Genomic DNA, 16704 nt, shown 5'->3' with positions numbered 1-16704 from the left:
TGGGAAGCTCCATCAATGCTGAAACATCTGCTCCCATCCAGACAACGTCTCTTTCAGGGAAGACCTTGCAGATTCCACCATGCTGGACCACATCCTGCATCATCCCAGCAGCATGGTGGAACAGGAGAACTGGTCTGCTGCAGTCCAGTTTCACCAGTAAAAAACATCTGGAGCATCATGGAAGCAGAAGTCCAGCAACAAGGTCCAGTAGAGCAGCTGGAATCCTGCATCAGACCAGAACGGGACAACATTCCAGCAGCTGCTCTCCTCACTTCCCAGATGTTTCCAGATGTTAGAAGAAGAGGAGATGCTAACGATGCTAAACATCATCCTGGAACGACTTTTTACAGACGTGTTGCTGCATCAGATTCACCATCAGCTCATATGTTCCATCAAATAACAAAATGTCTGTTTAATCTTCTGACATGATGTTTATCCTCTACAGGGAGGAAAATTTGACCTGACCACGTTTAGAAATCGTTGCGTATGCTCATTACTGCAGGCTGTGAAAAACATGGCCCTCGTGATGTCACTGTGATGTCATCAGGATTATTTATTAGGATTTTTTATGTTACAGAAAGTCTATGATACAAAATGACCAAAAGGTCGAACAGGTTGGCTCAGAAGAGTTGCATCATGGGACATGACGTATAAATCCAGATGTGTTGGCCTCATTTGGATCAGAGTTGGTTTGTTTTTTTTGTTTATTAAAAACCTGAACATCCTAAAAAACTGAACATTTACAGCCTGTGTTCATGCCAGAGGAGTGATGATGATAATTTCTGCCTCATGAACAGCAGACCTGATGAGGACAGATCTGCATCACACTCATCAAAACACGTGTAATCTTTCTGATACACGTTCACAGTAACACACATACATGAACTGAAATCTTTGTGCATCAGAAACTCAGAATAAATGTGTAAACAGTCCTTTAGGTCCATGTTCAGCTCAGTTGGGGGCTTATTGATGCGTCTGTGGCTCCAGAACAGCCAATCTTCTCCCAGTTCAATTCCAGTACAATAAAAAAAACATCTGGATTAACAGGTGGATTGCATGGGCAGTATGTAGGACACCTGCAGGTCCAACACAGTGAGATTTCCAGCTGCATCCTGCAAACACAGCAGAAGGAGACGATACCGGAGAAGCTGGACACCTGATGGAGGAAAAGGTGGACTGGTGGGCTGAATGGAACATCAATGTCTCCGTCAGTTAAACAAATTACAATTAATTTCAGTTAAATGTGTAAAAAATAATCGTTTTTTTTACTAAATTAAAACTTAAAAATGTTTATGAAGCCGATTGGACAGAAAAAGACCTCAGATTCTACATCTGTGCAACATCTGAGATTCATTTATTAATTCAGTCAGCAGTGAAGAGTTATGTATTATATGTAGAAATAACTACATAAATGTACATATATACAGGTATTTATTCAGTCTCCAGTAAGAATAATCAGATTATCTTCAAAGGTTTATAAAATTATGTGTTAATGCTTTTTGATGTTAGAACCAGTTAATCAGTCATAAATCCTCCATATCAACACGCTTTCCTCCTTTCATTACCGACAGGTGTATTTATTAAAAAGTATAAAGTTGATCTTCATCATCATCATCATTTAGATTCTACTGAAAGAGGTCTCATGTCAAGCAGCACGAGGCTGATTTTCACCCTGCAGAAACCAGTTTGCACATTAAGTTTTTCCACCTCAGCGATCCGTTTGCATCCGATAAGACCAGCGATGGGGGTCTTCTACCTGGAGTTACACCAGTATGAGCCAGATAAGACCAGCGATGGGGGTCTTCTACCTGGAGTTACACCAGTATGAGCCAGATAAGACCAGTTACAGGAATCTTCTACCTGGAGTTACACCAGTATGAGCCAGATAAGGCCAGTAACAGGAATCTTCTACCTGGAGTTACACCAGTATGAGCCAGATAAGGCCAGTAACAGGAATCTTCTACCTGGAGTTACACCAGTATGAGCCAGATAAGGCCAGTAACAGGAATCTTCTACCTGGAGTTACACCAGTATGAGCCAGATAAGACCAGCAATGGGGGTCTTCTACATGGAGTTACACTAGTATGAGCCAGATAAGACCAGTGACGGGGGTCTTTTACCTGGAGTTACACCAGTATGAGCCAGATAAGACCAGTGACGGGGGTCTTTTACCTGGAGTTACACCAGTATGAGCCAGATAAGACCAGCAATGGGGGTCTTCTACATGGAGTTACACTAGTATGAGCCAGATAAGACCAGTGACGGGGGTCTTTTACCTGGAGTTACACCAGTATGAGCCAGATAAGACCAGTGACGGGGGTCTTCTACATGGAGTTACACCAGTATGAGGCAGATAAGACCAGTAACAGGAATCTTCTACCTGGAGTTACACCAGTATGAGCCAGATAAGACCAGCAATGGGGGTCTTCTACATGGAGTTACACTAGTATGAGCCAGATAAGACCAGTGACAGGGGTCTTCTACCTGGAGTTACACCAGTATGAGCCAGATAAGACCAGTGACGGGGGTCTTTTACCTGGAGTTACACCAGTATGAGCCAGATAAGACCAGCAATGGGGGTCTTCTACATGGAGTTACACCAGTATGAGCCAGATAAGACCAGTGACAGGAATCTTCTACCTGGAGTTACACCAGTATGAGGCAGATAAGACCAGTTACAGGAATCTTCTACCTGGAGTTACACCAGTATGAGGCAGATAAGACCAGTTACAGGAATCTTCTACCTGGAGTTACACCAGTATGAGCCAGATAAGACCAGTGACAGGGGTCTTCTACATGGAGTTACACCAGTATGAGCCAGATAAGACCAGTTACAGGAATCTTCTACCTGGAGTTACACCAGTATGAGGCAGATAAGACCAGTTACAGGAATCTTCTACCTGGAGTTACACCAGTATGAGGCAGATAAGACCAGTTACAGGAATCTTCTACCTGGAGTTACACCAGTATGAGCCAGATAAGACCAGTTACAGGAATCTTCTACCTGGAGTTACACCAGTATGAGCCAGATAAGACCAGCAATGGGGGTCTTCTACATGGAGTTACACTAGTATGAGCCAGATAAGACCAGTGACAGGGGTCTTCTACCTGGAGTTACACCAGTATGAGCCAGATAAGACCAGTGACGGGGGTCTTTTACCTGGAGTTACACCAGTATGAGCCAGATAAGACCAGTGACGGGGGTCTTTTACCTGGAGTTACACCAGTATGAGCCAGATAAGACCAGTAACAGGAATCTTCTACCTGGAGTTACACCAGTATGAGCCAGATAAGACCAGTAACAGGAATCTTCTACCTGGAGTTACACCAGTATGAGCCAGATAAGACCAGCAATGGGGGTCTTCTACATGGAGTTACACCAGTATGAGCCAGATAAGACCAGCAATGGGGGTCTTCTACATGGAGTTACACCAGTATGAGCCAGATAAAACCAGTTACGGGAATCTTCTACCTGAGTTACACCAGTACACATCAGATAAGACCAGCGATGGAGGTCTTCTATCTGGAATTAGACCAGTCCGTCAAACTGACCTTTGCTCTCCAATAACTGAAAATGTCATCAAAGAATGGTGACGTTGACCTTGTTGTTGGCGTCACATGACCCTGCTCACCTGCTATGTTGGAAGATTTTACCTGCGGCTCCATTGTTCCACTGGGGAATAATATACCGACCAATGGAAACAGCTCGGCTGAATTCGCCTCCTGTAACACGTTTTTGTTATGTTAAAGTAAACCCACTGCACAGAGGTGACAGATTGATGAGAGTTTGTTGCCTTTTGGGAATAAATCTGATGCAGTTTGTTTCCCTTGCAAATGGAGCCACATCTGTAGTGAAACTGCTTCTGTGGGGTGAGCAGCAGAGCTGATCATGTGGTCATCTTCATGAAAACTTACCAAATCCTCTCTGCAAGCAGCTGATTCTGCTGTTATCTCATTTCCTGTTGGCAACTGGTTTATTGCTATGCTGTTGTGGTTCTGTGTGTGTTATCTGATCCAATCAACAACACCATCCCCAGTTAGAGAACCACTGATTGTAAGTGACCAGTGGACCTACATGCATGTATTTGGGCTGTAAACCTACACAGGAAGAACATGCAAACTCCAACCCTCCCTCCCAGCTGAGGCTTAAACCAGGAACCTTCCCACTGTGAGGGGGAGTAGATGACCACCCTACAGCCCAAAAACAACCATCTGCAGGAGAAATGGCACCATAACATGACTGCATGACGATAAAAGACAAACATCAGTAACTCTTTAATGACGAGTCGTGTTGCATTGAAATGTTGTTTCCTGAAACGTCAGCAGAAACGGAGCACTTTTCAGAGCAGATCCGTAATAAACTGTGTCTTTATGGCATCTATTATTCCAGGTTTGACTGCGGAAGGTCCTTCACCTTCCTGATGAAGGTGAAGGACTCGTCCGACCGGGTCCATCCCGACCAAAGATCCAGATCCAGCGAGGCTGGAGTGTGTTGGCGGCTGTTGGTGAGCGTGAGAGTGTGTGAATGTCTGACAACTTCTGATATCTACAAAAAGATAATATTCTGTTGCTTCTCCTCCTCATCATCTTCATCTGCACTTCATGATGAAGCCCCTCCCTCCTCCTCCTTCAGGTCAAGGTCCATCTTAGTTCCTAGAGGGCGCTACTTCTTGTCGCTGTTTTGGAAAATTTGTTCATATGGTGGTGGAGGGTGGTTGCAGTAGGATGGAGGAGGGGGATAGGAAGCCATCATCATGTGGGCGGAGCCAGGCTGTGCAGGGTAGGCAGGGTGCGTCATGGTGACCCCCGGGTCGCCTCCTGTCATCCCGTTGACCCCGAAGCCCTGCATGACCCCTGGCTGCTGGGAAACTGCAAACAGAAAAGAAGTTTAGAGTCAAACGAGAAATGTGGATAAAAACATGGTGCGCTGCTTTAACTGCTGCTGGTTCCTTACAGGACTCAGCCCAGTGGTTACTGGGATGTAAGGAGCTTCATCATCATCAAACATGTCACTCCCACTTCATTTGTTTCTAACCTTCTAAAAACAAAGGTTATTAAACAGGTTATTATGCTGCTTTTTACTGGAGACCAGATGGTTCTGAACCAGTTTGATCCATCTGAACCAAAATTTTCATGCTGGAGGCTCCTGGACTGTCTGGACTGAATCCTGCAGTTCAGTTCTGCTCCTCTTCATCAGAGCTGGCCACGTATTGATCCTGCCAGAGCTGCAGTGGAGGTTTTCAGCTTCGTCCTGAAGGTGGTTGTTCTGTCGGCCAGCGCTGCATGCGCCATCTTTATTTATTCTTCTCCAGAACACAGACTGGTATTTACACATCCTAACAAACTTGCCTTTTCTACGATAGACGCCATGGTTTCATTGTGAATATGCAATTCACAGGGCTGAAAGGGTGAAAAGTTGATCAAACAGCCGCCGCTCTCAGACTGCAGGTTTACTGGTGGTTCCCAGAGTCTCAAAGAGTCCTATGGGAGGAAGGGCCTTTAGCTATCAGGCTCCTCTCTTATGGAACCAGCTCCCACCGTGGGTTCGGGAGGCAGACTCCCTCCACACCTTTAAGATGGAGCTGAAAACCTTCCTTTTCCATGATTCTTATAGTTAGGATATGAGCATCTCCTGAGTTGGAGTCTGCATGTACGGGACCCAACTGTCCAGGTTCTGCTCATTGCTCTTATAGTTATGGGTAGTCTAGCCATCCATTACTTATGTAGCAATGGGGATGTTACCTGATGCACTGAGAAGTGCCTCGCTCTATTTCTCTAATATATTAATGTATAAATAAATGCCAATATTGCCATCTTTAACTATTTCTCCTTTTTTCCGCAGGTCTTCCTGAATAAGTGCAGTTGTACATGTTGATCTGTCTTTCCTGTCCTCTCCACCCAAACCAGTCCAGGCAGATGGCTGCCCTCCCTGAGCCGGGTTCTGACGGAGGTTTTCTTTCTGTTAAAGGGGAGTTTTTTCCTTCCCACTGTTGCCACGTGCAGCTCAGGATGGGGGACTGGATCGAAGTCATGATTCGATGCAATCAGATGGTTTCTGTTGTAGGACATGTATGAATTGGCTTGAAATGATGTGCATGTAAAGTGTCCTTTGACAACATTGTTGTGAAGTGGCGCTGTACAAATAAAGTTGAATTGAATGTCTTGCTTCAGTACTTTAACAGGATTTCACTTTGAAACGCTCCACAGAGCCATTACCAGAATATAACGTGATTTTTCTCTTCATCTCGGCTTCTTGAGGTGTCGGGTTCTCTGCTGAACGCAGCTCCAGCATCTCGTCACTCCTAACAGTGATTTCCAGCCCCGGTCCTCAAGGCCAACTATCCTGCAGGTATCACACGTTTCCCTGCTGCAACACACCTGATTTAAGTTACATGCATCTCCATCAAGCTCTGCTATCGAGTAATTACTTTGAGGCAGGTGTGTTGCAGCAGGGAAATATGGAATACCTGCAGGATTGTAGTCCTGGAGGAGAGAAGTAGGTGATCCCGTCCTAAAACACTGAAACCCGTTGATGGAAATGATTCATACCTTTATACCTGTTTATTGTAAGCTGCTTTGGATCAGCGTATCTGCAAACTAAAGAGGAGTTTAAAAGGTACTTCACATGATCATCTGTTTGGCTGATCAGCGGTAAAAAATCAGCTGTAATGTGTGACGTTTCTTTCTTTCAGTCCATTTGGACTCTGGACAGTTTACAGTAACATACTTCAGTTCATACAGGAGCATTCCAGCAGTAGTAGTCTTAGAGTTTATGTAGCGGTACGAACATCATCACACCAGGTCGACAGTTTGCGTAGAATCATCCAAACTTGTACGTGGAATATGCCGCATCTATTCTTTGTACATGAGGAATCTGGTTACTTCACTGAGAGCATAAAAACTGTTAGTACTGACTGCTTACTAGGGGTGGGAAAATTGAATAGAAAAATCAAATTTCAGGATTTTTTGCTTCACCATTTTAAAATCAATTTTTTTTTTGTTAAAAAATGTCATTTTTTTTAATAAATAAAAGTAATCCATAAAATTTTTGTCATTTTTATTGTTTTTATTGATCTTTTCACTTGTCTTCTTGGGTCTGGCTATTTTTGTTTTTTCCTCATTGAAATAAAAATGAAATCTGAGCAAAAAATTTTTTATCAACTTTTTTTTTTGTTTTTAGTCTACAAAAATCAGCAATATTAAGGAATTGTGAGAATCGCAATTTAAATCAAACTGGCACCCAAAAAAATCATAATCGAATTGGGACAAAACCATATCGTCACAACCCTACTACTTAATAATGTATAATTTATTATTTCAGAAATTAAATCCAAGTTTCAAGATAAAATCTGATAATAAAACTTTTCTGTAGGTGAAAATGAAAACGTGTCAGTATTACAGTGAGCTGCATCATCTGTAGACGTTTACCAGTAGAAGAATGTGGATGTGGATGTTTGTCTTGTCTCTTGCTGATGTGTACTGGTATACGGTGTGTAAGAGAGAATGGTTTGACTGGGAGCGATGTTCTGACTGGACCACCAGTGCAAAAGCTGGAAACATATGATGATGATGATGATGGGATTCACCTCTGGGGAAAAACTAGAAGTTACGTCTACTTCTGGGTCACCTTCCTCTTATCAGACCTTTACACGCTGCTCATTATTGGAGCCTCCGTTTAATTTTCTGCTTGGCTGAATGGGAAGAAAAACTGTGTTTATGTAATTATAGCAGAGCCGCTCCACTTTCAGCTGAGATCGGAGTTTAAATGGACGGTTGAAGTTAGAGCGACTTTAATATAAACATAATAATACCAAAGAAACTGCCAGACTCCTTCAATAGAGACACAAATGTAATATTTCAGGCGGTTTGATTGGTTCTTTTCATCACACTCAGATAAATGTTTGTATCGTGGCTTTGAAGCAGCAACAGAAGGAAAATCCTCTGTGTGATGTCTGCATATCTGGATACATCCAGCTGTTTCCCCAAAACTTTACCAGAAACCTGCTAGAGTTACAAAACCAAGACAAATAGATTCAACCTGCAGTGGACATGTGTTCCTGTCTGTCTGTCTGTCCACATGGTTTCGTCAACATCACATCTGATATCGTCCCTTGTGATGCAGCGATTAAAACATCTCCTTGAGGGTAGAATCTGCCTCTGCAGGACATTTTCATGACTAGTTTATCTCTTGTCTGGAATGAAACAAGGACCATCAGTTTTCTGGGGATGGACTGTTTTGCAGTGGTAAATTTAGTTCATGTTGACTGACTGACCGTACAGTTTTTAACTGGTTTAAATCCTTTCTAAGTGATAGAGAGTTTTTATAAACACTGATGACTATTCATCTCATATATATTAAACTATGGTGTCCCACAGGGCTCTATTCTGGGCCCTGCGCTGTTTAACATTTACATCCTGCCTCTGAGTGATGTCATCAGGAGGCACGGCTATGCTGACGATACGCAGCTTTATGTCACGGTGTCTCCTGATGAAACCGAACCAATTGACGTCCTGTTGCAGTGTATCTTAGAAATCAGATCATGGATGGCAGCAAAGTTCCTCCAGCTAAACCAGGACAAGACTGAGCTTCTAGTTGTGGGCTCTGAGGCGGAGAGGGAGAAACTAAACGGCAAACTTAGAACTCTGGCATCACTTCACCACTTGACCAAGTGAGAAACCTCAGAGTTATATTTGACTCCAATCTCAGGTTTAACATCCACATTAAGAATGTCACCAAGACTTCTTCTTATCATCTGAAAAATATTGCCAGTTTGACCGTTTCTGATGCAGGCCGATGCAGAGACTCTTATCCACGCCAAACGTTTTAACAAAGACTCACGGTGAGTCTTCTGTTTGTTTTTATGCTCCACATTTGTGGAACAGTCTGCCAGAGGACCTGAGGATGGTGGATACTGTTAAAGTTTCTTTTTTTTTTTGGTTTCTGCAGGTCCAGATCCAGATTCCTGCACACCTGCAGCCTCTGGAGGAGGCTGCTGCAGCTTGTCAGAGGCTTTCTAAAACCTGATGGAGACGTTCCTTCATCTGAACCAACATCTGAATGTCACCAGGCATTTTACTCTTTCCAGCTGCAGGAAGATGCTTCCTTCCCTCCAAACTGCAAGGAAACCAGGACTGTCTTCATGAAGTGGAATGAATGAAACCCAGCTGGAAACTAAAGATCAAACTGGTCTGAGACTGTTGTCATGTTGTGAACAGACGGAGAAGCAACACAGGCTCATCTGACAGGATTCAGAAAGCAATGGAGTAGCAGAGAAGTAAAAATGAGTTGAAACATCAGCAGGAACGTTACAGGAGTAAAGTTTGGGCAGAATGAGGGTTAGCAGAGGTGGTTTGCTGTGAACCGGTACCTGGAGTGGTTACAGGATGCCGGGTGAAGGAGACGTTGAAGGCTGGCTCGTCTCTCAGCGGCGATGGATACATCCTCCTGCGAATGAAGAAGCCAGCACCACAGCAGAACAACACCCCCATCATCAACAGCACCCTACGAGAAAACAGAACACATCGTTCACTAGGAATCCTTCTGCACATGCATGTGCACGTGCACAGGGAGACGGTCCGGGCAGTGGAAGTGTCTGGGTCAGTCTGCCTCTGTTTGACGGTGTTTCAGCTTTTAGTTTGAACAACTCTGATGTGTCCTTTTTTTATTCTCTTCTGTTTACTGCCACACACACACACACACACACACACACACACACACACACACACACACACACACACACACACACACACACACACACACACTTGTAAGATCCAGCACTACCATGTAAATTTAGCAATAGATTATTTAAAAATAAAGAATATTTTATTAAGAGGAGTTTTATACACATAAAGCTCTTCAACACAACACATCAGACCATCATCTTGCTTGCTATGATGCTGGACAGGACACGAAAAAGAAAGAAAAAAACAGGAGGAGTCTAAACTGATCTGATCTATGTCTAAATGCAGATTTGTCTATAATTATGCAAATGATTTCTGAACACGTATCTACTGCTTTAACTATGTAAGAGCTTTTTCCTTTTTAAACACAAAACTATTCAATTTGTTTGTTTGAAGGAAAAACATGAGAATGTTAGTAATTTGTACGTATGTAAATGTATTTGTAATTTCTAGATATTTACAGTAAGTTTGCATGTCACTGCAAGAACCTGAAGCTTTCTAGGAGTCTTAAGTCAAGTCTTACACATCTGTCAGAACAGATGGTGGTGGGCGGACATAAACACAGGACAAATGTCAAAAAGAAGTTTTAAATGACTTCCAGACAGGTAACGAGGACCTCTACATAAAGAGCATTAGGGTGAGCCCGCTGAGGGAAGACAAGACTACACAAGCAAGCTGACGAGAAACAGGGTTTAAATACAGGGAAACACAGGTTCAACACACGAGGATGATGAGGGAACACAGGTGATCTCCATGGCGGCAGGTGCAGGGGACTCCTGGGAAACGTAGTCTGGGTAGGCAGGTGAGGCTGAGCGAACCAGAGGAGCAGCAGACAGGATAACATCACACAATGACGTAGTTCACCGTCATCCCGTCTGTCCAGCAGGAGCCGAATGAAGGCAGAGTTTGATGTGAAAGATGCTGACAACAACAGTTCCTCTATTCTCTGCTGCTTACTGGTCTGGTCTACGGAGAACGTGTGAATGAACTGCTGTGTTTGGGGAATAAGAGATGACATCAAGAGAGAAAACTTCTCTCCACTTCAGCCAAGTTGCAGAACTTTAAGTTTCAGTATGACAGATCCTGGAGTAGAAGGAGTCCCGCCTGGATGAGATTAGTTGTAACTGTTTACCCCGAGCAGTTTCCCCTCCATACAGCAGATGCAGGTTCAGCAGATGGTGCTGCAGAGTCCAGCTGAGTCTGTGATTGCATCGCCGTATGTCTCTGTGCTGCTTATGGACCCGCCGCTGGATGCATGGATTTACTTCTGACATGCAAAACGACGGTCTGGCCGCTTGTTCTCGCTGAGGTGAACAACCGAAGCCGATGCTTGCAGCTTCAGCTGTTTGTCAGCCATGTTTCTGCCATTCCCACATGTAACTTACACTTGTCCTGCCTGGTGGGCAGCAGCAGTGATCTGCAGAACAATGATCCAGCCATCTGGTAACTGGACCCAGGAGACGCTGGGTTCAGACGGAAACCCTGCTCTGTGACTGACAGGACAGATTTAAACATGCAGCTACTACATGCGGCTGAATGTGAGGAAGCTGGCTGAGGCAGAAACACATCGTCTGGCTTTCCTCGACACCCCAATCTCACCCACATGGACTAATAACGGGTTTCATGTCTTCAGTTTGTTGGTGTTTCTGTACTTTATCACTACGGCTGCAGTGCAGACTAGTAAGCTGCTGCTTGTCAGGTTCAGGATGATCCATAAAAGATCATCCGGATCTTTAATATAGAAAATTATCTGTTTTAAATATCAAAACTGATTATTTTACATTTGAGCCTGCTGATTCGCCAGTACTCACACTAACAGTGGTATTACTACACAGAGAATGTGTATCCTGTTGATAATACTCCCATCATGGTGCAGCATCTTCTCTGGGTTTCCTCCAGGCTTTCAGTAACACGCGGCATCAGACGTACTCGTCTCTAACACTCTACCATATCACCATTATAGATGTTCTCAGTACGATTTTTATTTAAAAAAAATAAATAAATAAATAAATTATTTTGTCAATTCTTTTTCCAAAATTATAAATGTGAAAAAAACACATCAACCATCCTTATCTGTTGTCAAAAGGTATCAGTCATTAAAGCAAGCAAATGACCAAATATCATCATAATAGAGATTTAATGCATCATTGAAGTTATTGTGAGATTTATTGATCACACTCCCACATAGAATTTATATTCAGACAAACACACACATCAGTTTTCTCAGTGCAGAAAACAGCACAAACAGCAACAGATGCTATAAAATAACTGATAGATCATTGACAATTACATTCTGCCTGCTTCAAAAACAAGATTTATCGATGAACTATATGGGACACAAATGCTGTGGAAACGGTAATAACTGATATTTTTCATACTTATAGTCCAGAAATAATCCATACTGGAGATAGCCAATGATTCGTTCATTTTTTATTAGTCATATATTTGTAAGAAACTAAATGATTTATGTGACAATCATCTTGATAAGCGGCTGGCCTGTTTTCACCAGCAGCTAGGAGTAATACATCACTACCACCACAAGGTGGCAGCCTTTCACCAACCTGCCAATCACCAGCAACAATCCGCCAAAGCTTCAGATGAGGGTCTCTGATACACAATGTGTTCATGTGAGATATGATGCTAATGCAGTAGTAATGTAAGAAACATATAGAACTAGAAAAGCAGTGAACGAGGTCAGACCTCAACCAATCAGCTTGTTTCCAGCTGATGTTCTGGTCCAACATCCATCTTATATGGATCCACTATTAGATTCCCGTTGTTCTTGTTCTGGATGGTAGTATCTAGAACATCGTTCCTGTTCTGGATGGTAGTATCCAGAACATTGTTCCTGTTCTGGATGGTAGTATCTAGAACATTGTTCCTGTTCTGGATGGTAGTATCTAGAACATTGTTCCTGTTCTGGATGGTAGTATCTAGAACATTGTTCCTGTTCTGGATGGTAGTATCTAGAACGTCGTTCCTGTTCTGGATGGTAGTATCTAGAACGTCGTTCCTGTTCTGGATGGTAGAATCCAGAACATTGTACCTGTTCTGGATGGTAGTATCTAGAACGTCGTTCCTGTTCTGGATGGTAGTATCTAGAACGTCGTTCCTGTTCTGGATGGTAGTATCTAGAACATCGTACCTGTTCTGGATGGTAGTATCTAGAACGTCGTTCCTGTTCTGGATGGTAGTATCTAGAACGTCGTTCCTGTTCTGGATGGTAGTATCTAGAACGTCGTTCCTGTTCTGGATGGTAGTATCCAGAACATTGTACCTGTTCTGGATGGTAGTATCTAGAACATCGTTCCTGTTCTGGATGGTAGTATCTAGAACATCGTTCCTGTTCTGGATGGTAGTATCTAGAACATCGTTCCTGTTCTGGATGGTAGTATCTAGAACGTCGTTCCTGTTCTGGATGGTAGAATCCAGAACATTGTACCTGTTCTGGATGGTAGTATCTAGAACGTCGTTCCTGTTCTGGATGGTAGTATCTAGAACGTCGTTCCTGTTCTGGATGGTAGTATCTAGAACATCGTACCTGTTCTGGATGGTAGTATCTAGAACGTCGTTCCTGTTCTGGATGGTAGTATCCAGAACATCGTTCCTGTTCTGGATGGTAGTATCCAGAACATCGTTCCTGTTCTGGATGGTAGTATCCAGAACATCGTTCCTGTTCTGGATGGTAGTATCTAGAACATCGTTCCTGTTCTGGATGGTAGTATCTAGAACATCGTTCCTGTTCTGGATGGTAGTATCCAGAACATCGTTCCTGTTCTGGATGGTAGTATCTAGAACATCGTTCCTGTTCTGGATGGTAGTATCTAGAACATTGTTCCTGTTCTGGATGGTAGTATCTAGAACATTGTTCCTGTTCTGGATGGTAGTATCTAGAACATCGTTCCTGTTCTGGATGGTAGTATCTAGAACATCGTTCCTGTTCTGGATGGTAGTATCTAGAACATCGTTCCTGTTCTGGATGGTAGTATCCAGAACATCGTTCCTGTTCTGGATGGTAGTATCCAGAACATCGTTCCTGTTCTGGATGGTAGTATCCAGAACATCGTTCCTGTTCTGGATGGTAGTATCTAGAACATCGTTCCTGTTCTGGATGGTAGTATCTAGAACATCGTTCCTGTTCTGGATGGTAGTATCCAGAACATCGTTCCTGTTCTGGATGGTAGTATCCAGAACATCGTTCCTGTTCTGGATGGTAGTATCCAGAACATTGTTCCTGTTCTGGATGGTAGTATCCAGAACATTGTTCCTGTTCTGGATGGTAGTATCTAGAACATCGTTCCTGTTCTGGATGGTAGTATCTAGAACATTGTTCCTGTTCTGGATGGTAGTATCCAGAACATTGTTCCTGTTCTGGATGGTAGTATCTAGAATGTTGATATTTTGGAAAATCTGTTGGGAACATGGATGTTTTGGCCAAACACCCTGATCATTTATCTTATATCAGTTATATACATGTATACTGGGAATGGTCGCGTCTCACAAGGAGAAAGAATCTGTCAAAACACCAGCATGACCAGGAAAAGGTTTTGTGTGGAACCACTACACAGAAATAACCCAAAACGAGGTCAGATACAACTTTTGCAGGTAAAGGTAACAGATTATCAGACTACCAGGAGTGTAAACAGCCGTTAGAGAGAGAAACATCGAACAGCAGGTCAGTCACAGGCAGCCTTGTTACCAGACGAAGTGTGATGTTAAAGATGCTAGCTAAACGTCTTTATGTGCTTCAGTTTAGTAGTTTTAATTTTTTCAGCCTGCGTAGATACTGTAGATGAACTGAAGACTTAGCAGAGACATACTACACATGAAAACCTGCTTTCAGACGTGTGCACGACAGCACACACACCAAACAAACACCAATCAGGAGTGACGGTGTTTAATGGTTGAATTAAATTATCTTTGCTCCTCCTGCCTATCTCCATGGAAACAACTTATTGCTCTACAAATTTGAATTATTTTGCTCATTTTAAGTCAAACCCTGCTATGTTTTTTTTTTTAGAACATTTTTCAGAATATCACTGGCTGTAACTCACCAGAAGTACCATAGTCTCTGGATGGAAAGGGCTCGGACACAGCAGCGAGTTCCACAGCAGTCCTCATAGGAGCGACATCTGCAACAAACAGGCAGAAGGCAGAGCGTCTGCAGTCAGAAAGCTGCAACAAACCAACACACATGTAGATGCACTCATTATTTACACCGAACATAGCTGAAACCAGCAGTCTGGAAGTAGAGCTGGAAGTTAGCTCAGGTAACATCAAACCAGGTCACAAAGTACTAATTCAGCTGATTCTGTTGTCTGTTGAAAGAAACAGACAAATGATTACAGGAGAGTATGAGTCTGTATCAACTGTAGAAAGCAGGAGCTGCTGTTTGAAGAAGACTAAATAAGCTTTATTAATTTTACAGAACTGTTTGTGATTTATTTTATTACTGGGTTTAAAGTGTCTCTATGATGCACATTTCAGTCCTATTTATTTTAATATGCAAGTCCAGAAGGGAAAGAAATAATCAAGCATTTTTCTACAAATCCCTTCATTCATGTTGTATTGATCCTCTCAGATTAGCCTCTGCCAGAAACAATGAACAGAGAAAGCTCCGCCCTACGTCCTGCAGGCTGCGTCTGATTGGTCAATTGCTAACAGTAGTTTCACTGAGCAGGGAAGATGGGTGTGGCTTTCTTCTCGTGAACGTGCACAACCTGGAGAAGATGACCGATCACTGAGTCACTAAAATTTCAAAGTAGAAAAAACTCTTTAAAACCAATAGTGTCCATCGCCATGGAAACTGGACGTAGATCGTGCTGGAAAACTCAAACATGTGTTTAGGTGATAAAAAAATGGCACCGCTCATGTCTGATGTGTATTCAACTCTATAACACCATAGAAAGCTCAGAAAGCTAGAAATGTCAACATAGAGCTGCTTTAGGTCGAGGAAGAAACTTCACTCATAACAGGTTGGTGGAAATAATCAGCATCCTTCAAAAAATCTGAATCTGATGCAGCGTTGATGTAAACACAAAGAACGTCTTCAGCAGATCAGCTCAGTTTTTTCAGAACCACCAGCAGGCTTAACCAGTAAAAACACAGTATTTCACTCTCAGACTGCAGGTTTCCTGCTGGTTCCCAGAGGTTCAGGTACCAGAACCTCCAGTTATCAGACCTTCTCTGTGGAACCAGATCCCAGTCTGGCTTCAGGAACCAGAACCAGATCCCAGTCTGGCTTCAGGAACCAGAACCTCCTCTCCACCTTCAGATCATCTTCAAACTTTCCTTCCTGATGGATCTCCTTGTCCGGTCTGGCGTGGTGACCCTGATCCATCCCTTTAGTACTGCTGCTACAGACCAAAGCTGCTGGGAGACGTCCCATGATGCACTGGGCTCCTTTCTGCTCTCTCTACTCTCCATGTAGAAACATCTGACGTTTATTTCTGGTTCTCATCTTCTTTCTCAGCAGGATCCTGGATCAGAGTTCTGCTGGTTGTCCCTCTTTCCAGTCCTCTCCACCCCCAACCGGTCCAGGAAGATTGACCCCCTTCCTGGTTCTGGCTCTGATGGAGGATTTCCTCTCCACTGTCTCCTCATGCAGTCTTGGAAGGAGGACTGAAATAAAACCAGGCAGCTTTAGCTACCTGGCTCTGTAATTATTTTTATAAACTGGTTTATATGACCCCAGTTCTTGTAAACTGGACTAATGAGGATCATATGATGGTTTTAATTGGATTATAACTGGATTGTGTCTGTAAATTGTTGTGATCTGCTAACGTGCAAACAAAGCTGAAGTAAATGAAAATTTTGTCTCCACCGGATCATTTAGCAGAGAGAGAAACTGTTCATGTCTACAGCTCGTTTCATTTCAACATCTTTCCCTCTTGCTTCTGTAAGAGCTTCAGCAGCGACGTCCAGTTTCCTGTGATGTGAGAGCATCAACATCGTGACTAGCTTTATCTCCAGCATCAGGTGTACTCTAATGTTGGCTTTCATTTCTGCTTCGTAAAGAAAACC

General features: G+C 43.1%; 1 protein-coding gene across 1 annotated transcript in view; it reads right to left on the bottom strand.

The window, feature by feature from the left end:
- Window positions 1-4663: 4663 nt before the first annotated feature.
- vopp1b (VOPP1 WW domain binding protein b) overlaps window positions 4664-16704 on the bottom strand; it is a gene marked incomplete at both ends in the record, with an annotated part of 35104 nt that continues 23063 nt past the window's right edge. Inside the window, 3 exons of the mRNA XM_079259343.1 lie at window positions 4664-4869; window positions 9369-9502; window positions 14736-14813. Coding sequence (XP_079115469.1) covers window positions 4664-4869; window positions 9369-9502; window positions 14736-14813 — 418 coding nt within the window. The remainder of the gene's footprint in view (window positions 4870-9368; window positions 9503-14735; window positions 14814-16704) is intronic.

The sequence above is a fragment of the Telmatherina bonti genome (assembly GCF_933228915.1).
Source record: "Telmatherina bonti genome assembly, chromosome: 20".
NCBI lineage: Eukaryota > Metazoa > Chordata > Actinopteri > Atheriniformes > Telmatherinidae > Telmatherina > Telmatherina bonti.
The sequence above is the reverse complement of the archived record's forward strand: the minus strand, read 5'-3'. Positions and strand labels throughout refer to the sequence as shown.